The 23,863-nt window shown below is 42.4% G+C and overlaps 1 protein-coding gene across 2 annotated transcripts in view; it reads right to left on the bottom strand.

The window, feature by feature from the left end:
- thada (THADA armadillo repeat containing) overlaps positions 1 to 23,863 on the bottom strand; it is a 96,810-nt gene that overhangs the window by 13,807 nt on the left and 59,140 nt on the right. For both annotated transcript variants that reach the window (XM_062430614.1, XM_062430615.1), the window contains exons 30-36: positions 22,410 to 22,513; positions 19,284 to 19,366; positions 9,097 to 9,455; positions 4,534 to 4,658; positions 1,232 to 1,304; positions 280 to 430; positions 33 to 155 (exon numbers count right to left, since the gene is read on the bottom strand). In XM_062430614.1, coding sequence (XP_062286598.1) covers positions 33 to 155; positions 280 to 430; positions 1,232 to 1,304; positions 4,534 to 4,658; positions 9,097 to 9,455; positions 19,284 to 19,366; positions 22,410 to 22,513 — 1,018 coding nt within the window. The remainder of the gene's footprint in view (positions 1 to 32; positions 156 to 279; positions 431 to 1,231; positions 1,305 to 4,533; positions 4,659 to 9,096; positions 9,456 to 19,283; positions 19,367 to 22,409; positions 22,514 to 23,863) is intronic.

The following is a 23,863-nucleotide window of genomic DNA, read 5'->3' on the forward strand; positions in this document are numbered from 1 at the left end:
GTGTGTGTATGGACTCGGCAGTGAGTGTGTACCTGTACTGAGCAGATGAAGTGGAACATTAGAGATGAAATCAGATGCCGAATCTCTGACTTCCTGGTCTTCATCCTGTAGCAGCGTGAACACACTCCTCCATAGAGAGACTGTGCTGGCCAGACCTGAAACACACACACACACACACACACAAATTCTTAACACACAGATCCCATGCTTTTCTAAACAGTGACCAATTTTCCTACCATTTACGCATTTCCTCAAGTTCTTCCATAATTTGAGCCTCACCCAGCGGCAGGTCACAGCTAGTCAGCATAGTGTCCGTACAGTTGACCAGCACCTTGGCGGCCATCAGCTTCACCTCCACCGGCTGCTCCTCGCTGCAGCACTCGCACACCAGCGCCCCCCACTGAGATAGGAAAGCCACTGCACTCGCACCCTAGATGACAGATTGTGCAAGACATTGCAACACTCATATAAAGATGGTTTTCTCAGCTTTTATTTAATCACACAGAATCATCTCTTTATGACCCTCATTCATGCTACTGTGAAAAAAGTCCTACTCTTTATGTTGCTATAGAGCTGAGCAAGTAAATAAATTTGATTTATTTAAAAGTCATAAAAAATATTGACAATTATCAACCAGCTCTATGTTACAGTGTAAACATCAAACATTTCCTTGTTCCAGCACCTTAAACCTGTTTATTTGCTGCTTTTGTCCTTTACAGTACCAGTCAAAGGTTTTGGACACAGCTTCTCATTCCTTTCAATGAGAGTCTGTCCAGACTGATGACAGGTACTGTATATTATATCATTGTAAATTCAATGTCTTGGGATTTTGGACAGACAGACAAAACAGATGTTTGGGATTTGTGTCCTGACATTTTTTGGTAATATACGCCAATACTGATATACTACATGTGCTGTGAGCCAATACGAAGCTGTGGGTCATCTGGACAATTTATTATTCGAGTGCAAATGGTTAGAATTATTCTTAGAAGCCAATCTTTACTGCCCAGTGTTTTGTTTTGTTTTTAATACCAAACGTTTTAAGAGAAAGAGACCACAAAGATGCAAACTATCTGTGGGCGAAAGCAGCGACGGATATGCTAAGCTACTAGCCGCAGCTAAAACACCTCTACCTTTAAAATGTTCTATTTAATCACTCAGTTTAATCCTGCCTACCCACAGATGTTACTGCTAGCTCTGAAATTAGTAGCACACATGTTTGAGTCTTTACCTTAGGGTCAGAGTTCACCAGCTGAACCACCAGTTGAGAAGCCAGGGTCAAAGCAGCACAGTGGAGCTCAACACTGAAACACAAAGTGAGACCAGGCCTGTCACAATAATTACCTTATCAACTTATCGTACAATAACGTAATTATGAGCATCATCATGTCTATATATGGATTTATCGTATGATACATGGACATTACCATTATCATTTTTTGACCTCAATATTGCCACGCTTCACATTAGCAGCTGAGTAATGTGAAGCAATTAGTGTCCTCCATTCCTCACTGTGCACGTCCTGAGTGGAGACTGCAGAAGCGAGCTCTCCAAGCCCACCCCCCACGCCCCTTGCATTATCATGCAATTATGTATATATATATATTTAAATTATCATATTATAACAGTGGCATAAAATGTTCTTCGAATGACAATAATATTGTTTATCGCGATCATTTCTGAGACTTTGAATGATTGTTAGCTTATTCTGAATGTCTCCTCAAGATGATGGATACCCTCTGTTACTTTTCTAGGATTTTCTCACCTATTTTATCTTTTAAAGTTTTTCCTTATCTGAAAGGATAAGGTTCTAAGGATAGAGGGTGTTGTAAATGATACCGACTGTACTGCTTTGTGATTTGAGAGTATATATCAGTAATTAAAAACAGACTTGACTATTTTCATCTTCCTGGATCTTCAAGGGACTTCTCTCTTACAATGGAGTCGAATAGAATTTCATTTGCTTTGAGGTGCAGTAAGTGAGTAAATGTTTTTTAAACCTACTCTTTAATTAACCATATTGGTGCAGTGTGAGGTCTGAAAATTGATAATAAGCTCCTCAAGAAGCTGTTCTGTGGAAACCAATACACACACCTCTGACGCTCCAACACAGCCGACTACACACACACACACACACACACACACAACTGTATTGACTTACAACCCACAAAAGAAGTGTGCTGGTACTCACCACTACATTATGGATCACAATAGCTCGAGTGCCATTCAATCACACGGCAGACAAGGGCGGCCAGCAACCCAATCTGAGTCCCTCCCTGGCTCTAATCATAACCCTGGGGCCGCTCGAAAGGGAAAGTGGATCCACCAGGTCCAGAGATTGTGGCCAGGAAAAGGCTTTACAGGGGGGGTAGGGGGGGGACTAAAAGCCTTTGTAATCCAATCCTTACTCAAGCCTGTATTCTCTTGTCGGGGGTGAGAAAAGTACAGCGGTGGCTTGTCGAGGGAAGGTGTGTGCGTCTGTCAATGGCTGTCAAAGGGCTTACGGGAAGCGCACACACACGTGCACGCACACGCACACACACACACACACACGAACAGTATGTGCCAAGTCAGTTTGTGGTAAGACTCACTTCTGTGACTCGTGTAGCTGCGAAAATAATGCTTTGAGCCTGACAGGTGAGAATAATGCTCTAATTTGAGGGCAAAAATGAAGCTTTCACCCACGTCTACATTTCTATTGTTTTTATATTTTTAAAACCTCACCTGTCTATGTGGGTTTTGGACAATCGGGTTACGAAATACTGCGAGGATTCATGAGCAAGCGCGCACAGCCCTGCAGAAAGAGGCCAGTACTGCTCCAGGTGCAGGGTGAAGGTGCAGCCAGTGAACCTACGTGTCCCCCCCTCCATGGACTCTGGCTCTGAATGAAGGCCTGACAGCCAGCAGTGTGAGGGGCTCTTTCACAAGTGGAGGGAGCCAGAAAAAACAAGGGAAATGGAAGGAGGAGGAGGTGGTGGGGGTGGCTGCGTCTTGCCCCTCGTGTCTCTTTCATCCATCACGGCTAAAAAGCTGCTCTGGGATTGCTTACGAGCTGTTTTGACAGCAGGTTTTCAGGTGGGAGCAGCCGTTTTGGAGTCATGGGGTTTTTTGCTCCCTTTCGCAGCCTTTATTTTGAAATGAATGAAAGTTACAACAGGTGCTGACCTGTTGCATGCTACGGTGCAAAAAGACACCGGGGTGCATGTGTAAGGAAAATAGATAAAGAGCAGAAGACTTGGAAAGGCAACCCAACTGTGTCCCGGAAACAACCGCATTCATGAACGTAATCACACACAGCGCTGTGCAAAAAGTTGAAGGCACTTTAGATTCTTATTCATTATGCAATACCATCAGCGAGACGACTGATTGGTCCCAAATTGACTCTGCATGACTCTAAACATACAGCCAGAGTCATAAAGATCTATCTTCAGCAACAGGAAGAACGAAAAGTCCCAGCAGCAGATGGTTTGGCCCCCACAGAGCCCTGATCTCAACATCATGGAGTCAGACTGAGATCACATGAAGAGACAGAAGCAGCTGAGGTGCTGAAATCCACAGAAGAAGAAGTAGAAGAAGAACTGTGGAAGCTTCTCCAAGATGCAGGAACAACCAACCTGCCGAGTACCTGAAACACTGTGTGCAACTGTACCAAAGAGAACTGCTGTTGTTTATTCAACTTTGTATGAAATTAACTGACAAAAAAGCTGATTCATATTTTTTTGTGCTGTATGCACAGTACTGTATATCTCAAGATTTAGAAAGATTGTCTGACTATAGGAATCTATCAGAAATTAATGAAAATATGTCTTCTCAACTTTAAATTTAAAAGCAGCATCTAAACCATTAATAAATAGTTTATAACACAATTATTAAGTTGTAAACAGACCTATGAGCATTAATGTATCTGTCATCAATCAGCACCTTATGAATGACAATATAACAGCTGTAATAATTATAAATAGCAAAGTATTTTACACAGTATTATCTATTAATATTCCCTCACTCCCCATGACAACTGACTAAGCTCCATCTTTTGATGAAGGTCATTAAATATAGCTGAAAACTTTAATAGTAGTAAATGGACCTTGAGTTTAGAAACTAATATTTCCAAGCTCAACCTTTATAAACTATGAATGTTTTCTTTATATGTTATATACAGTTACTCAATGCTTTACAAAGCACTGTAAGGATGTGTGTGTATGTAATCATGTGTCATTGACAAGTTTTTACTGTGGTATCAATCAGTGAAGAATGTTTCATATGGGAGATATACTTGTTTACAAATACATGAATAAGCAAGATTATATTATACTATATTATACAGCTTATAAATGCTTAATGGAGGGAGTTGGAGTAAAAGAGGTCAATTTATTTAAACCCTTTCTCAACCAGATTAAAATCTGAAGTTTATTGGTTCTAAAACACACTTTCCCTTTTTTAACCAAAATGTCATTGACCAACATACTTCAGATGACTGGTATAATGTATAAGAGAGTGTTGGTACATCAGGTGTATGTGTGACCGTTTTCTGACCTGTGAACAGAGCTCTGAGCCAGAGTGAGGAGGTGCAGCAGGACCTCCTCTTTGGACAAAATCTGAGGACCGTCCCTCCAGAGGAGCTCACTGCTAGAAGTCAACACACACAACACCTGCAGGACCTGTGAGGAAGAGGAGGAGAAAGAAGTAAGAGACATAAGATACTGATGTAGTCTCACATACACACAGACACACACACACACAGAGCTACTGGTGAGCGAAGTTGCTCCGGGCCATCTATCAACACAGCTTTGGTGTCCTCTCTGCAGCGAGGCTGGCACGTTGCCCCGAGGGTATTTTTACCACACCGGTCAGATCCTCCCAACGCACACCCAAACCACGGGTACACAGCTGCCTTGCTCTCTTACACACACACACACACACACACACACAGACACACACACAAATATATGCACGTATATGGATGTAGATGAGCACAAGCATGCACACAAAAGAACTTCCATCTCTATCTCCCATCTCTTTCATTCAGGCAAAATTCCTTGTCTTGTGTCAGATCATAACATCCATTCAGCTTCATCTCCACAACTTGATTTTTTTTGTTTCCATCTCCTCCTCCATCTCGATTCCCATGCTGTTTTCTTTGCCCGGTCACTCCTCCAGCGAAGGAGGCGGCTGACCGAGCCTGAGGAGGAAACGACTTGTTTTCCACCGCGTGAGCCCCCCGTTAAAAACACACACACACACACATCCAGCAGAGAGCACATGTTGACATTCCTGCTGCATATCTCAATGATTATTATTTCTTTCAGGACCTCAACCTGTTATTAGAGCTTTAAAATAAAAGCTCACTTTATAGGATCTGTGTGGGTGGAGAACAGGGGGGGCGGCGAAAGGGAGCATGCAACGTCTGTGTGTAAACATCTTAATATATATGTGTGTGTGTGTGTGTGTGTGTGTGTGCGCATGTGTCTGTGTGCGCAGAAAATAGACATAGCAGCAAGGTAGACCTCTCTGTCTCTCTTTCTGACTCACTGGATGGTTTGAATCATGTTTAAAACAAAGTTAAATTATTAGGTTTGAAACAAAGTTACACAATACAATGTTATATTTAAAATAACAATAACATATTCAAGCATATTCTAATAAAGGCTGACCAGAGTTTCATTCATGAGTTGCTCTTATCAAACTTTCATGTGAATTTGAAAGCTGTGTGTGTATGAGTATGAATTAAAAGACAGTGTAATGTGACCTGTGTAGCTTGTACTGACAAACTCACTGAGAATTAAGAGTTTTTTTCCCACATCTTTCAGTTCATTCTTTTGATTTTCAGGCCCATAAACTCTGCTCTCAACAACCTCATTTCCACTCGCAGCAGGTAGCGGTTAGCTCTTAGCAAAACACCTCTGGTAAACCAACTGTACGCTACCTGAGACGGATTAAACTAACTCTAGTGACAAGCTAACATTAGCTCATAGCAGAGCATTTAGCAGCTAAAGAGTCAGATAATTCCATAAGGAGAACATAAACAAAGCCAAAACAGGGCGAATATGAGACTTAAATTAGTTAAGCCTAAAATGAATGCTAATGTTGCTACGTGTCTGCTGGATGTGTAAATAGCGAATGTTTGCTAGTAGCCGGTCAATGTTGTGCTTTGTTTGTTCTGCTTCCCCCAAGTGGCTAAAAAAATCAATTAATTCAGCATTAAGCAAACTGCAAACACAGTTTTAGCTATTTTTAGAGTTACTGACGATAGTAGAACACAGCTAATATTGTCCATATTTCAGTGTTTGGAGACAAGTCATTTGGTAATGTTCAAATGAACTAACAAGGATTAGCCAATACCCACAGTGGCCCATTTCACCTGTATGGTGGTAGTAGATGGTGATGTACAGTATTTGGCAGACAATAATTCAACAAGTCCATTGGTTGTTTTCAACCCCAGTGAAAGTGAATCAATCATTAGGCCATTCATGTCAAGCCAGTGTCATTAATTATTTGGCTGCTGCTTTTCTCTTTCTGTATTGTTGTTTTCACTGAGAAACTTCCCAGTTATCACCTGTGTTTTTCACCATTCTTCCAACCGTCTGTCAGCCAGCTATTCAACATAGCCAGCTCTAAAGCAGCTGGTCTGACCATCTTTAAGCTTCTGACTTTTACAACCTGCTTTAATGAGCTCCCGTCTTGCAACACACTCGGTTGCCCACATACTCAAATATACACAGTCACATGAAAACATGCCAACTCAGGCGTAGTCGCGTACAGACTTTCATGGCTGTAACATGCAAATAAACAGTGACGCCCACCCTGCAGGAGTAGACACACACACAAATGTTAACAGTTATAAAAGTTGCACTCTATCAAGCTTTCCTTACAGTCCTGTCTCAGCCCTGTTCTTTATGTCTTTGTGACCTTTACAGTCTCAAGGTGTTGCTGCTTTTGGGGTCTGTCCCAGTCTACCCACACGTGTGGTTTTGAGCGTGTAAGTTTGCATCTACATGCCACCAAGTTGCTGCTAAATGTCCTAGGTTAAAAACAAATACCAACAGGCAGTACACTTAACCCACACTTAGTGCATCCCACAATTCAGTTGTTGGTGATAATGTGCCTATAAGCTGGTGTTACTAAAATAAATCAAAAGACATGAAGAAATTAGAGTTTATGTTGGATTTGGTGTGAAATTTTTCATTCACTTTCAAACACTACCCAGTTATGGCAGGACCAATGACTGTATGACAGCTCCCCAAAAGTGAAGCCAAAATATCTTGTTGTCCCATTGTGGTTGGCTGGAGTATAGATAAAAATAAATCCCGCCCTCTCCACTAGCACATGGGACAAAGAGCCAAACTAAAAAAAAAAAAATCACACGTCAAAGTAGTACAAGGAGTAGATTGACAGCTGTGACAGCCGCTTTCAAACCTCGGTCAGGCCGCGAGGCATGTCCAGTTGGCCATCATCCCGACAACTGACTGGCTCAAAATTATGTCACACGAGGAAGATGGCAGCCCCCAAAAAGGAGGTATTTTGGCTTCAGTTTTGCATAGCAGTAGGAAGTGGAGACACATCGTCCATATTCATATTCAGTCAATGAGCAGAACCCACAGATGATCATTTAATATTGAAAACCTCTCCTTGATGAGAAACATAAATGTCATATATTTTACTGTATAGCATGTACAGCAGTCTTGAGTGCTTCTTGATTCAATTTTTGACTTCACTGATTTAGTAATTGCATTATTCCTTCAGCTCCTGAATGTGTCTGTCATCTGATTATAACTATTTGCTGCATGACTGCTCTTATTTATCTGTTCTATAAGTAGAAATAAAATAATACCAACAAAGCATCTCTATGTGTTTGTATTAACACAAGTAATATTGTCCGTAGTTACTGCAAACACATTAGACTACTCACAAATACTGCAAGTGTGGGTATTGGGATTGACCCAAACTATCATTTGATATGCATCATTCATACTGCACAATTTTTTTGCCAGTTCATTTTCTGTTATGAGGAGGAATTTATGAGCTTGAGCTCTGTGTCATTTCTAGTAAGCGGGTCAGTATGGCTCCAATCTTCTTGTCATTATCCCGTGCAGCAGATTCCTTTAACACATTTGTCTAGAATAAGGACTTAAGATGACTTATGTTTTTTTTTCGTTCAGACTTTCAGACATCATCTCTGGGCAGAATAGCTGACCAACACTATGTCCTTGGCCAACTGCTACTCCTGCTATACTTCTCCCAGAATGCTTCAGTGAAGTCCAGGGCGAGCTATGGCAACTGGCCTGTTGGGTTGGCGTGTCCTTGGCGCAGGGGAGGCTCCACTTAACAGGGCCGACACTTTAAACATTAACGGCTGGGCTGTAAAGCAGCAGCCTGGCGAAGAATGCACGTCCAAACACACACACATGCACAAAAAAAAAAAGAAAAAAGAAAAAAAAAGAAACTAAAATACAACAGTCTGCAGCGGTGTGGAAACACATACACACACTCAGAGTCGGTCCCGGCAGCGTCGGGTCGTGTCGGCTCTGGAGGAGTGTTAACGACAGGAGTAACAGAGCAGATCTGCTGGCTGGCTGGCCGGCCTCGCTTTATGAACGCGCTGAAATACGACCTTCTGCTTTGAAACAGGAAATAGGTTGCATTTTCCCCTCCAAAACTTGTTGGAGTGGAGGCCTACTTAAGCCTCTCATGCGTGTGTGTCAGTGAGTAAGAGAATGAGCTCTCTGCCAGGGTGCTTGGCGTGTCCCCCTGCGGCCGATTAGCCTCTCACGCAAGCTTCTGTGAGATGAATTTGGACATTTAATCAATTTGCGGCGAATGACACTGTGACTCAGTCAAAACTGTGATGAATAGAGGAAGGCGTATTTCTTGGAGAGGGTTCCTCATTGTGTGATGACAGTGACTGTGAGATTATACGACTCAAGGCCTCACACAGGGATGAAGAGCAGATCATGAGTACACTCACATCCATAAAAAACAACCAGACACACAGATACAGACCAACAAACACACAACAAACAAATGCCTTTCCTATAATGTTTTTGTGTATGTGTGTGTGTGTGTGTGTGTGTGTGTGTGTGTTTGTGTGTGTGGTCTCACCTTGGCCAGACATGGGGGGTGTGTCTCACGAAGAGCCAGGCTGGTCAGGTTAGACAGGGTGGTCTCGTCCAGCCACCCTTCTTCTTCCTCCTGCAGTCTCCTCAGGACTCCTTCCAGCGCCAGCTCCCGCACCTCGTACTGCGAGCATTGCAGCAGACAAGGCAAGAGCTGGGTCGTGAGCTGAGGGCCACCCCAGAGCTCGGGGATCTCCACGCTGGCGCTGAGGGCCACCCGAGCCAGGCTGAGCAGGTACTGGGTGCTGCCGGGCCCCAGGGCGGCTGAGGAGGCGTCGGGTGCGACCAGGTCTGATGACACGAGGACGGACAGAGAATCCCGACGAAGTTCGCTGACCTCTGAATCTGACAAACAAACACATGTAGATTTTAGCTGACAATTTAATATGAGGAAGCTATGCTATTATTGTTATAACTGAGCTGCAGATGTTTAAATCAAATTTTTAATCTCCTGTCTGAATAAACAATGATCCCTAAAGACAGAGAGCTGTAGGATGATATTGCTCCTGTTTCCAAAGACAATATGATTTAATTCCTCTTGAAAAAGGTTGTTTGAGTGGGACATAATAATGAGAAACAGCGTTTAGTTCTAATATGAGGGTCAGAGGATCACTCATAATATTTCTGTGATGAGTGTAGCAGCCTTATCCTGATCCTTAATGTCTCCAGTTCAAGTCAGGATGGGGACTTTCTTTAGTCTGTTGATCCTCCATCTCTTTCTCTATCACCTCATTTCCTGTCAGCTCACTAATATAGATATAAAATACATGGGATAGGAAATTTTTATCACTTTTATTGGTTATCTTTTTATGACTGCAGGATGAAGTCACCGTTAAAGATTAATAGTACTCAAGAAAGTGTCCAAGTTTCCATTCATTGCTCCATTAAATAATTTTCCATTGACTTCTTATTGTACATCTTTTAAATATACGACACACTGCTATACTCTGTTTCGATATCAGATAAATGTTTTATTCATTTTCCTTCAATTCAAGTACAAGTCTGTCATTATTCTGTTTATTTAACTTTCAACAAATCCAATAAACTGACTTAAATCACTAATAATTAATGAGTTTGTCCCTTAGTACTGTCCTTTCACAGAAATGAATCTTTCTGAAAGGTCCCAATAATATTATTATTATTTTAGTTTTAAAGGCCGTAACAGTCCATTTTTTGCGGACTATTTTCAGTGGTGGATCTGGTGTGTGTGTGGTGAGTATTCACAGCAGCAAGACAGTGAACTGTATGCACTAAAAAACCCTCCAGTGATCATGTTCATCATCATTAAGGAACGTGTCATTGAGTTCAACTCATTGATAATATTTTATTCATTTTTGGACTACAGTGGAGCTTTATGGCATTAAGATGTATCAAGCTTTAGATAACAGACACTACTTTAAGGATCACATCTTGTTGCTTTTGGTCTTTCTTGGGTTTTTGTCGACAGTAAGAAAAATATCACCAGATTCAACCCATTAACTGTAATCATTTCCAGCAGTATTTTCTCATGATGAATCAACTGATTTTGACTGTTTCTCATTGAGGATTAATACAGTTTTATCTTATCGTGACTGTGTTATAGCTTGCCATGTAGCTTTAACGTCATCAGGATGCGAGTTCACTGAGATATTCCCTTTGGTCACCCAGTCCAACATCTCTACAGGCTAAACAAACACACACAATCCCTTTGTGAAGCCAACAGATGCAAACAACAGAGCCGACTGAAGAAGCCAGTGTCCTCTGTTCCTTTCTATTTTGACTTTTATAGGAGAGGCTGCGCCAGTGTCTGTTTGGAAATGCCCACGGCTGTGCCAACCCAGCCACCTGTGAACATACACCCTTGGGGAGTGATGGACACACAAATAAACATGCGCGCACACACACACACACACACACACACCCACGCACTTCCTCTGAAATATAAGCATAATCCAAAGGCAGGGCAGCAATAGAGAAACCCAATGCCATTCTAAAGCTGTGCTCCTCCCTACAGTATTGCTCCAAGACTCCACACAGACCCTGCTTTGACAGCCAACTCAATTAGGTTAACGCACACACACGCACGCACACGCACACATACACGCACACGCACACACACACACACACACACACATATACAGAAGCTTATGAAACCCAGAAGCAACTCAATCTGGCCCTGCAGCGCCACTCAAAACGTGGCCTGACAAAAGAGCGGGAAATGCTGCATTCCTCCAGAGATGGGCCGGGTTACCGTGGAGACAGGCCAGGTTACCATGGAACTTGATCCTCAAAGGGGGGTCCAGGGCCAAATAGGCATAGCCTAATGGTTATAATAGGGGGGAGGGAGGAGTGGGTAGGGGCACAGTAATGACACCGATGATGAAGGGAGGAGAGAGAGGAGGATGATTGAAGGAGAATGGGAGCGTGTCAAAGAGAAAACGTCTGTCTGTCATGGTGGAGTGGAGAGAAACAAGGAGAAGAAGAGAGAGAGAGTGTGTGTGTGTGTGTGTGTGAGTCAAAGGTGTAGCAGAAACAGGCTGTCACAAATTCAACTGTAATGCTACGGTCCTGATTCATACCTGACTCTTGCAAAAATACACAAAAACACTAGAAGGAGGAACACACAAGAAATAAAGAAAGACCGAGCAAAAGAAAAGAAAGCGAGAACAAAAGAAGAGAGAAGAAAAACACTGTTAGTCAGGATGCAAAGCTGTTTTTTTTATGGTGGCGTTTATTAAAACAGCGTCTGGAGGAGGAGGAGGGGAGGGGGGGGGGGGGGTCGGTCAGGCATTCCCGGAGCAAATGAAAGGCGGTCCTCGGAGGACCATTTCAATGTGATTCTTCATGTCGGATTATAAACAGCCATTATTCTCCCACAGCTGTGTTTATTTAAATCTGTGCCTACAACACTTGTGTGTCTTTATGCTGCTCATGTGCAAACCTGCAGCTGGATCGTATCCAGACTCCATTAAGTCGCGATTACTATTTGATATTTATGGTACTCTGGGATCAGGTCTGGCTCGGTGGATTACTAATGTGGGGAAAGCTCTGGGATCATTCAGACTGGTGTGTTAACAAATGTCGGGGTTTTAATGTACTGTAATTTTTTTTTAAACACAGCTTTTCTGCTGCTAAAAACTAGGTTTGAAACGTTTGTTTTTATATCAAAGTGGCTGGAATTCCAGCGGCGAAATGTTAATTTTGTCCTTTTGCCAGTTGGTGCCAGTAGGTAGCGTTCAATCACAGCTTTTTCTCTTAAAACAGCCGTCTGCTGCATCTGGAAAAAGGGGGTTTATGAGAGCTGTGAGACTGAACTTTAACAGTAAAGATGTGAGCTGTTAAAAACAAAACAATGAGCTGAAAGATGCTAAAATGCGAGCTGTAGCGTCACATAAGAATTCTCTATGGATTTTCAAATGTGAGTGACCCCTCTCACATTACACATAGTCATTTGACCCATTGTTAATGTAGAAATATTGATTAATGCAGCTTTAAAATAATTTAGTTCATCATTTGAGTTTGCAGGAACCCAATTTCCCTGATAACCAAAGAGTATGTTTACAGATTCATGCCTGGATGGTTATACAGCAGCCTAAAGGAAAGTTATAGCTCATCAAAATGAAAAAACAATGAAAGAGAAAGTTGAAACTTGTTTTCGTTGATACATTCAAATCAATATAATTGCTGACCGTGCCATTAAACTTAAGCACAATCCCCAATATGAATCCAGTTTACTCTACATCCTTTCTGGAAACAAAACATCGAAAGAAATCAGACTACGGTGGAAGAAAATGCCACAGTGAACCGAAAAATGTATATGTCTGTGGTTATGCTGATCTCCACGGTGCAATTGTCATGTTTTAGTCCATGAAACCTGAAGCTGTAAAAAGCCGACCTTAACCTGGTGTTATTAGCATTCCTGTGCATACGCCCGAAATGAAAATAGTGGCGCCGCAATCTGTATAATGCAGTCCAAAATCTGGCAATCTATACCATCAACTCAACACACTAAATACCACTGGAGGAGGTTAAAACTCAAGTTCCAGCTTGAAAAAACTCTATTCATATCATCTGTGGCTCATATGTCCAGGAGAGACTTTGTCTAACCTGTGAGCACCAGAAAGAGCTATATGTGTGACGGCCTGTTTTACAACACAGGTCAAATATTTAAACTAAATGTAACCACCACATCTGGTTTAAATAAACTTGGGTCAATCATACAGTTGGTAGTTGAGGGTAAGATGGGAACTAAATTGAGTTTGGATGTAGGACGCAGGGTCAGCAAACTGGTCCAGAGAACACTCTGTGATACAAACAGCCAACAACTCCATTTTAACACCATGTATTTTTAGAGGTGTCACTGGGAAATAGGCACAACAGTGTCCTGCAAATCCAAGAAGAAAGTGTGTTGGGTGGTGTTGGGTCGGTGTAGGTGTGTGTCTGTAAGCTTGCTGGCTGTCCTATAGCGCGGTCCATAGCCCACTAAAAGCTGGCAGTAAAGACGCTTTGCTGTGTCAAGCTAGAACTCTGGCTAGACACTTGCACATGCTCTCACACGCAAGCACACAGCTGGATTTCACATCAGCTTCCACCGTCATTACCCAAACTGTGAAAAACAAACCCCAGACGCTACGTGTGTGTGTGTGTGTGTGTGTGTGTGTGTGTGTGTGTCTGACAGTGTGAGAGAGGTGACCTCCCTTCTTATGCTGATGAAGCTTAACAATTTGCCCTCCCTCTAATTACCCTAAAAGCTCTGTCCCTACATATAGATATATATGTGTGTGTTCTAAGAGTTCCTCGATAAACAACAGCAAGCTAGAAAATGACAACTTTGTCAAACAGCCTCAAAGAGAAAATGGTAGATTCCTAAATTCATTAGGGAGCAGTTTTACCACTTCATTAACCAGAATACTGTTAAAAAAAGTACCACAGACGGTCTGCCAAAAGATTATAATAAAAGGAGTGGATTCAGGAGTGAAGACAATTTATTGTGCCAAAATATTAATACCACTCTGACAGCAATGTGAAAAAGTTCAATACTACATCTATCAAATGAAAGCACTGAGTATTCTTAAAAGGCTAAAATCCCATTCAACAAATCCTCATGGGCACTGGTTTCCAACCTGTTTTGGCTTGTGACCATTTATAGCCAAGCGATGTGTGCTTGTGATCCATTGTTACAGGTTGTGTAATGAGCAGTGAGCGGGTCAACCAAAGAGCGAGGCTCCTTTCTTAGTTTTATCTGAACAGTATCATAGTTCTGAGGCTTCACAAAAAAGAAAAGATTTTTCAAAAAAGTCTCTTCTTCTTGAACCCTCCCATTTATCTTGTGACCCCCTTGGGCAATCCTGACCTCCGGGTTTTTAACAATTTAAGGTCAGGACGGCATAAATTGGGCACTTGTAGTATCTTGTAGTATTTAAGTTGTCTTGACACTGGATTGCAGCAATTTATGACAATAGTAGCACATCTTAAAGTTAAGTAGGTGCGAGCAGCCACATATGGAAGTACGTGGCTTACCAAGCTGTCCAACGTTAACATCAATCCCATGTGCTGAAGCTGCTGGAAGCCTAATTATAGAAACATCCTTTTTGGTTTGCTTCTCTACTATAAAACAGCTTCAACTTAGATGATATGTTTGGATTGGATGTTTCAAAGTCTTTATTAATACGACACTTATGTGCTCAAATGTACAGTACCACTGAAAAGTTTGGACTCAATCGAGGGTTCTTCTTTATTTTTACTATTTTCTACCCCGTCGAGCAACACTGAGCACATAAAAACTATGAAATAACACATGGGAATTATGAGCTAAAGAGGGGTGTGAAACCAAAATGATTCATATTTGAAATTCCTCAAAGTAGCCACTGTTTGCCTTGGTGACAGCTTTTCAGACTCTTGGCATCCTCTCGGCCAGCTTCCTGAGGTCGTCACCTGGTATGCTCGTCCAACGGTCTTGGAGGAGTTCCCACATATGCTGAGCACTTGTTGGCTGCTTTTCCTTCACACTGCGGTCCAACTCATCCCAAACTGTCTCAATTGGGTTTATGTGGGGTGATTGTGGAGGCCTGCTCATCTGATGCAGCGCTGCATCACCCTGCTTCTCGGTCAAAAAGTCCTTAAAAAAACCTGGAGGTGTGTTGTGTCATTGTCCTATTGAGAAACTCTAAGCGCGAACCAGATGGGATGGCGTGACGCTGTAGAATGTTGTGGCAGCCGTTTTGGTTAAGTGTGCCTTGAATTATGAATAAATAGCAGACAGTGTCACCAGAGGAGCCCCCGCACATTATAACTCTTCCTCTTCCATGATTCATAGAGGTAACCACACATGCAGATACATCCGTTCACCTTCTCTGTGTCTCACAGTGGTTGGAACAAAAAACCTTTAAATAATAAAAAGATTTCCACTAATGTCCGATACTTGTGTTTCCTGCACAAATTGTTCTCTTCTTATTGCTGGTTTCTTCACAGCAGTTTGACCATGAAGGCCTGATTCACACAGTCTGTCATGTGTCTGCTACTTGAACTCTCCGAAGCATTGACGTTGGCTCTAATCTCAGGTGCAGTTGATTTGTGAGGCCGGTAAAACTAATCAGCTAATCAGCAGCAGAGGAACTCTTGGTCTTCCTTTCCTGACAGGTCCCCATGAGATCCACTATCATCATAGTAGTTGATGGTTTTTGTGATTGAAACTTTCAAAGTTCTTGAAATCTTCTGGATTACCTGACCTTCATGTCGTAAACCAATGATGGACTCTTTACTTAGTAGGGTGGTTATTGCCATAATATGGATTACTACAGTTGTGGAATAGGGCTATTTGTTGTATAGCAGCACTACCGTGGCACAACACAAGTGATGGTCTTAAACACATTAGGGGGACAAGAAAATCCACTGATTCTTTTTTGACAAGGCACACCTGTTCACTGAAAACCTGGTTAAGATACTGCAACTAGTCTGCAAAGCAGTGAATATTTTGAGGAATACTTTGAGGAAAAGAAAAACTCTTGAATAAGGAGGTGTGTCCAAACCTTTGACTTGTACTGTACATTGAAATAGTTTCAGGTTGTTGTAATCACTCCTCTCTATACTGTCAATGAAGCAATACCTCCATTCATCCATCCATTTTCTGCCACTTATTCGGGGCCAGGTCAGCGTGGCATTAGGCTGAGCAATGAAACCCAGACATCCTTCTCCTTAGCCACGCTCATCAGTTCCACCTGGGGGATCCCAAGGTGTTCCCAGGCCATGAGAGATATGTAATCCCTCCAGCATGTTCTGGGTCTGCCCTGGGGTCTCCTCCCAGTTGGATGTACCCAGAACAAGGAGGCGTCCAGGAGGCATTTCTGCCCAAACCACCTCAGCTGGCTACTACTAGCCTCACCCAGATGTCTGAACTCCTGACCCTATATCTAAGGCTGAGCAAAACCTTAATAGATCAAATACAGAAATGGGGGATAAAATCCACAGTTCTTGCTACCTTACCATTTTCTTTGTACCTTATCATGTTTCCCCAGACAGTGTTTCCTTGCTGAGTGACATGTTCTGGTTGTTCTATTCATGGGACTAAACATCTGCAATAAACCTACATGTGACCTCCAGGATGAAAACCTCCACTTGATTAGTCTAACTCAGACTGCTGAAGGTAACCTGAGCTTTTATGTGCAAAAACAAATTGATATTCCCATTCAGTATTTTTTGAGTAAAACTCCAGTCTGCCAGCTGTTCTTTGGGGAACAGCATTAAACCTTCAGCAGAGAGGTGTGTCATGAAGTGTTGCGTCTGACTCACTCTTAAAATGCTTGCTCTGCAGTGCTACTAGTGGAAAAAAACTGCACAGAATACCTTTAACCTAATCTTTTGTCCCCCATTTCGTACAGTGTAGTCATGCTACATACTGGCCACGGTCAGTATGGAGAGGAACAATTATTATAGCAATAAATCACTCTGAATAACTGTATCTATCCTTTCCTATCGATAAATAAGTCATAGAAATGCTATCTTTACAACACTAAAAAGTACAACTGTAAAGAGAATAAAATATTCTATTAACTTATTAATTTATCAGGAAATCAATTCTGGCTAATTCCTAATTCCCTGCAAGAAACAGCGACTGTTATAACATCACATTTTAATATCATCATCTGCTACCGCACTAATGGAAATATGAGAAATAAACTCGTTTTTGTCCATCTCTCCATTTGTCTCAGTCTCTTTGTCTACTTTCCTGTTTCCGTCTCGCTCCAAAACTTTGCTTCTCATTTTACTGGCAATGGCATTAGAGTGGAGAAACAGAAGACTGGTGGAGGTAGAAGTGAGGCTTTTTTTTATGAGTCCGCATGGATCAAAGGGCTGGGGTAGTAGAAATGTGTGTGTGTGTGTGTGTGTGTGTGTGTGTGTGAGCACACAAAGACCTGTGTTCAGAGCTGAGAGGGATTGGCTGGTAAATGCAATGTTCCTACTTAAAAAGGAAGGAAAGAAAGAAAAAAGGGGAATTGTTCCTTTATTCCTAGTGTCGGACACTCTTAAAGACCCTGCTGCTTTCATGGCTTTTTAACTCAACATCTGATTTGTCTAAAAATGCAATTACACCACAGGAAAAAAAGGTTGAGGGATTGGAAATGAGAGATAGAGGGAAAGGAGAAATAAAAAAAGACAGACCAGCAGAGGACTCAAACACCCCCACAGGCAAAGACAGACTTATGATAATAATAGAGAGGCATTAGAGGTGTGTAAGCTAGAGGGAGCGTGCTTATTTTGTTATGTAAGGGGGCCAAGCCGCGTCGGGCCAGGCCGGGCCCTGAATCTACAGGCTTGTTTTGAGAAATCCTCGGTATTTCCACTGTCAAATGCGAACATGTGTTCAGCACATGGCCGACTGAAAACATAAGTGCCTCCCCCTCCTCTCTCTCTCTTTTATTTTCCCTCTCCGTACAGCGCTCCCTCCATAAACTGGGTCATAGGCACAATCCCACCATCTGTCAGAGAACGCTCGCCTTTGGTTTCACATTCCTCCACCGCGGAGACCGGGCCGTGCACATGTGCGCACAGCCACACACACACACACACACACACACACACACACACACACACACACACACACAGACACACAGACACACACACTAACACACACCAGGGGGCTTCTCTGAACTATCCGAGACATGAGGCTGACTTCTGTCAACAGTCGGTCTAAATAGAGAGCGCGGGGGACAGCCTCGCCGGCAAACGTTGCGGCCTCGTCTGTTCAGACGTACAAGCATTCAAAGTCAAATTCGCAGCAAATGGAGGGAACACAGTTGCTGCTCACCAGACTGATGAACTCCCCGGCAACTGGCTGACATCAGCAAAAGATGTCTAAAGCAAGATGAAGTCTACAACATGAGTGACAGCAAATGCTTTTAAAACTGATTGAAATATTTTCCACTCATTATTACATACTTATTTTATTTATTATGAAGTCGTATTATTAGGGGACTCACTAAATTCATATCTACCTAATTTACTTCATATTCAATATACAGTATGGAATATACTATGTCAGTGGTGATTTGTCAATAAACTCTCTTTACCGCAAAGACACTTTCACTGTGGTCATGGACTGAAGTGATTTGTTTCTATAGTAAATGCTGTAGCTGTTTGAGTGACATGCCTGGAAGCCAATCAGTGATGGTCCTGATCAAAGGCAAAGCAAGAGACAGGCATTGTATTATGTGGAAAAAACAAAAAAATCTATGTAAGCACCTTCATGAGAAAGGAAGCGTATTTGGCAATTTTTGGCAAAAAATATGAGAAATTGATTATATTGCAGAACATTGTTCGAGATGTTTATTTTGGCCATTTTGACGCCATGACAACTTGTCCTGAATAAATCTTTGTGTGATCGTTGTAGCCGTTTAATTTCTCGCTAAACTACAAAGTCAACATCTTTTCATAGTCAAAAGACAGATTTTTTATTATATACCAAATATACCACAGGCTAAAGCTGGCCTACTATCTTTGTGGCCCTTTTTACTGTATCAATAGAAACTCAGCAATATCACATTTAATCTAGTATATTTCAAAGAATACAAACTTTTTACATCTTTAGTGCCACACCTGGATTGGATTAGACTGTATTTATTCAAATGGTAACTGTGTGTATATTTACTGGTATCACTATCAGTAAATATGAACATTTTTTTCATCAGCTGCACTCACCTTCCAGGAGACTGATCTTCGGCCCACACAGGCAGACCAAGACATCCAGAAAGGCTCCTCTGGTCACCACACAGCTATTCTGTCTGAAATGAGATGAAGTCAAAATGTACAAAAAAGGTAATTAGCTTTATTTCTAGTTTTTTAACTATAGTTAACTAATGTAACCTGGATGATATGTTTCAACTTTTGATCATGTATAATGGAAGAAAATCTAGCACAACTTTATTATTGTCGGATTTGAATTTGTTGGTAAAAAATACACCAAATTCGTGCTTAAGAACCTCTTATAATGAAGGCCCCCTTTTGTTAAGGAAGCCTGTTAAATGTTCCTTCACCACTTATCAAGCTGAAGTGATAAAACTGCAGCCTCCAGACTCTGGTTATCTGATTTTCCCTCAAGATCAGAGACAGTTGATTTTCTTAAAAAACCAATGTCTGACTGCAAAATAATGAATTAGGTCATTAGCACATTTATACTTCAATGGTTTCTTCAGTTGTGAGGATCTTTGTATCTGCTGCAGTTGAAAGTTTGATCTGAAAGGCTGACGTCATTTCTCCAGGTCCTGATCAGTTTATCACTGCAGTGACCTCCTGATGGGGATTATTATTTACACCGATTATCAATGATTACTGTGTTTAGGATGAAAAATAAAGGCTTCTAGGATGAAACTTCATTATTGACACTAAGTCAAGGCCCACTAAGGAGCCTTTTCCAGAGTTTTCAACCACAGAGGAGTTTTATGTATTGTGTCTTCTGCTTCTGCTGCATGTTTGACATAACTTTTCATTGTTAAGGGGGAAAATCCTCTGATGATCCTCTGTATTTGACCCTAACCCTAACCATATACACTGACAGGAATATTAACTCTAACGTATGTCTTTTGAGGGTGGGAGGAAACCCACACAAATAAGGAGAAAGATGGAAACTACTAACTTAATAACACTAACGATGGCTTGTGTCCCACTAAGCCATAACAGTCTGACAGAGAACCAGATTGCACAATAGCAGTACTGAAACCGAAGCAGCTAAATGGAACACAGCCATTGTTTACTTTACGAGTTACACCTGTGCTTTTCTTCCCGTAACATGTTTAAATGTCTTCTGTGGCAAAAGGGCCGATTACGCATCGTTATGTGTGATGCTGCTGGAAAATGTGGCCCTGCTCAGGAAGTATTCAGACTTTCTCGGATTCCTGGGCTGCAACTGATAATTTTAAGCATCCATTTCTTTTGCAAGTCACTGATTAAGGATTGATTAATAAGTATAGTTTCTAAAATGTCAGAAAACAGTGAAAATGCCCATCATAATGTCTCTAAGTTCAATGTAATGTCTTCAAATTGGTCTATTTTGGTCAACCAACAGTCCAAAACCCCATACCTTTCAGTTTGCGATGGAATAAAATAGATAAAACTCAACAAAACAACAAAATGTTTGGTATTTTTTCTTGATAGATGACTGTTAATGTTATATTGATCGACTAATCGATAAACTACTCGTCTTTTGAGCGCTATTCCACAGCTGGTGCATGTGACCGCGGTCGAGACAACAGATGTCATTTCAATGTAGACTAACCAAACAAAAAGTTACTGTTATTACTGGGTCACCAGCTCACTCAAAAACATGCTGAATGGATTTGTGTTTGTGTGTGTGTTTTCGTTTGCGGTGGATCCTTGAAGCCAAGAAATGTTGGGACCATCACATGAGATGCCCCCAGCGTTACGATCATGAATTTCAGTAATATACTTCGAGTATAAAACACAAACAAGTAAAGATTAGAACAGAGAAACTGGTTGTGTTTATTCCCTCTGTATTCATAACTACATAATAATCAATTTACTATGTAGCCTACCGCTCCTTTGCTTTAACAAGTTAGAATGTAAAATTATTACTTATAATATTTGTGAATGTTGACATGAATAAGGTGCGTGTATAGGTTGGTGTTAAAGTGAGGCAGCGTGTGTGGGCGATGCGAAGTGTGTGTGTATGTTTGGTTTATGTGTGCCTTCAATCACTGCTGTGACCGCACTGCTGTGAGAGCCCACAAGTGTGTGTGTGCGAGAACAAGGGACACAGTGTGCGAGCTTGACGTCACGTTTTCATCACTCAGATATTAATAACACACACACCCACACAAACCCTTTGCACACTTTTCACATACACACATACACACACGTGACAGGAGAAGAGGGGCTGGGGGACAGTGTGTGTGTGTGGCTTAAGTGAGAACAGATTTGGGCAGGGGTGAGTCCTGTGAAGTGGGCTGAGTGTGTTTGTGTGTGTTTGAATGTAAGGTAATAGTATAGTATAGGCTGTGAGAAGTTGACTCGTTTGATCGTGATCCAAACAATACGTTGCAGTATAGTTGAGCTGAGTTGAGTGTCTGCAGTCACCGCTACAGCGTTGTCACCCTCTGGGACGGCCGGGAAAAGTCCGAAATGACACAACATCGAAACGGTGTGAGGCCAAAACCCAGCACTGACTCAGACCAGACGAACAATGCATTCCATCGTTTTTGGAAGGTGGCCGCTTCAAATTAGTGGTGTTCTGGAAGAGAGAGGAGGTTTCTTTTCCCAAAAACAGATATCCCCTGACCTGTCGTGTCCTTAGATCTGGGTGCCTGGCGCTGCGGTGCCGCATGATCAAACGGATGGACGGTGGGCGCGCTCTGGTGAGCAAGAATCCACCTTGTCATCTTAATAAAGGCTCATCAGTGTAACCAAGCGGAGCTAGCGGGGCTAATGTTGCTAACCCAGCGACCCGGTGTTATCTGCTGTAGGCCTGCATGAGTGAGACTGGAGACCCAGAACTGACCTCAGCCAGGCAGGAGGGTGGACGGGTGGGTGAGTAGGGGAGGGGGGGGTAATCTGTGACCCATCTTGAGGGCTCGATCTTGGGTGAGAGGGGCCAGAGGTAGAAGGGGGGATGGGGGAAGTCTGCGGATGGAACAGCAGGCGGTCTCTTTGAAATGGAAGCCTGGGCAGGACATGAAGCGGACACGGCCAGGGAGGGGATGAACGGGGAGACAAGGAGCTATTCTTCTGGTGAGGGAGCTGGAAGAGCAGGAGGGATGCTTATCTGTGCGTGTGTGCGTGTGTGTGTGTGTGCGCGTGTGTGTCTAAGATTACCGAGAGGCGAGCCACATGCGCTGACGGAGGGCTTTGCCGATGCCATTTCCTGCTGGCAGGGGTCTGTGTGAGTCAGTCTGGTAGGAGCGCAGTAGAAACAGCACCTGTATACACACAAATAAAACATACACTCAACTTCATATACTTATAAAGACCATAATTGATTACATTTATACACACGTTGATACATGGGGCAGTAAAATGACAAAATGTTGCTTATTTTCTCATCCACTAAAAAGAGTCTACAGCCATGCTAACTGCTTTGTGAGGTTGTTAGATACTGTTACTGGTACTGGACATAAGTACAGTCCATTTGTTAGAAACCACAGCACTGACAACACTGAAATTTTGACCTGATGATAAAGCTAGACTCAAAGTCAGAGGATTCCTACAGTTCACAAAGTTCACGAATGTCTGCACCAAATGTGTAAAGGTAATTCATGTAAAAGTTGTCAAAGACATTCCACTGTGAATCACAACTGTCAACCATAGGGTACTTTGTCCAGGGATCATTAATGTCTGTACCAAAATACAGTATGGGAAAACATTTTAAAGGCTATGTGAAGATTTTGACTTGGGGACCATGAATGTCTATACATAATCATAGAGCCATGCCGTTACCTAAGAACACACTAATAAAAGTGTTGTGGCCTCCTTGTGTTAAACTCTCGTTTAAACAGTCAATGTAAGATTTCAGTCTGAGCAACTCTTAACTGCTAAATCTAGATGACTCTCTCCACACCAGACACAACATAATCATGTTTGCAACCAGATTGTTGAGTCTAACGGTCATGACATGAGTCTGTTAACAGTACACAGCAATGTCACCCACTGTTAGGCAATACACCTAAATTAGCTCTTAAAAGAAGGAAGTGTCCTTCCTTGAAACATACTACTAGCTCTAGGGAATCATTATTCCTGTAATTTGACCTCTGGCCTCAGCAGGGTAAATTTGTGTGTCAAGAGGATAAGTGAGGAAACAAATGTCTGCTGTAACGCCAAGTCCAATGGTCACAGAAACAGTGAATAAATTGACACATGAAATGATGACGTTTCATTCCTTGCATTGTAGCTGATGTGACAGTGTGTGACTGAGCCAGTCTGTAGCAGGTGGACTGGTGGTTGGGAGTGTTCAAAGGCCAGGACACAGGCTGGCTGGCTGGCTGGCTGGCTGGGGTGTGTATTCTGGGCCTTGGTAAGTATACTCTTTAAGCCGGGGCCATGGCCACAGACCAGTAGGAAGCCATTCATTACGCTGTGCAGGGAAGGCAACATGGGGAAAAACCAGGCCGACCACGTAGCACCAAGCCTGGCCACTGAGTCCTGGCCTGCCCCTTCTCTTCTCCTGCAGTCTCCACGCCCAAGCAACACCCACTGGCTCACACAAACAACTTCCACACCCCTGGGTCCTTCTTCCTCTTGCTGTCACTCTCTATGGGCTTTTCCACCTACAA

Source organism: Scomber scombrus, chromosome 12, assembly GCF_963691925.1.
Source record: "Scomber scombrus chromosome 12, fScoSco1.1, whole genome shotgun sequence".
Classification (NCBI taxonomy): Eukaryota; Metazoa; Chordata; class Actinopteri; order Scombriformes; family Scombridae; genus Scomber; species Scomber scombrus.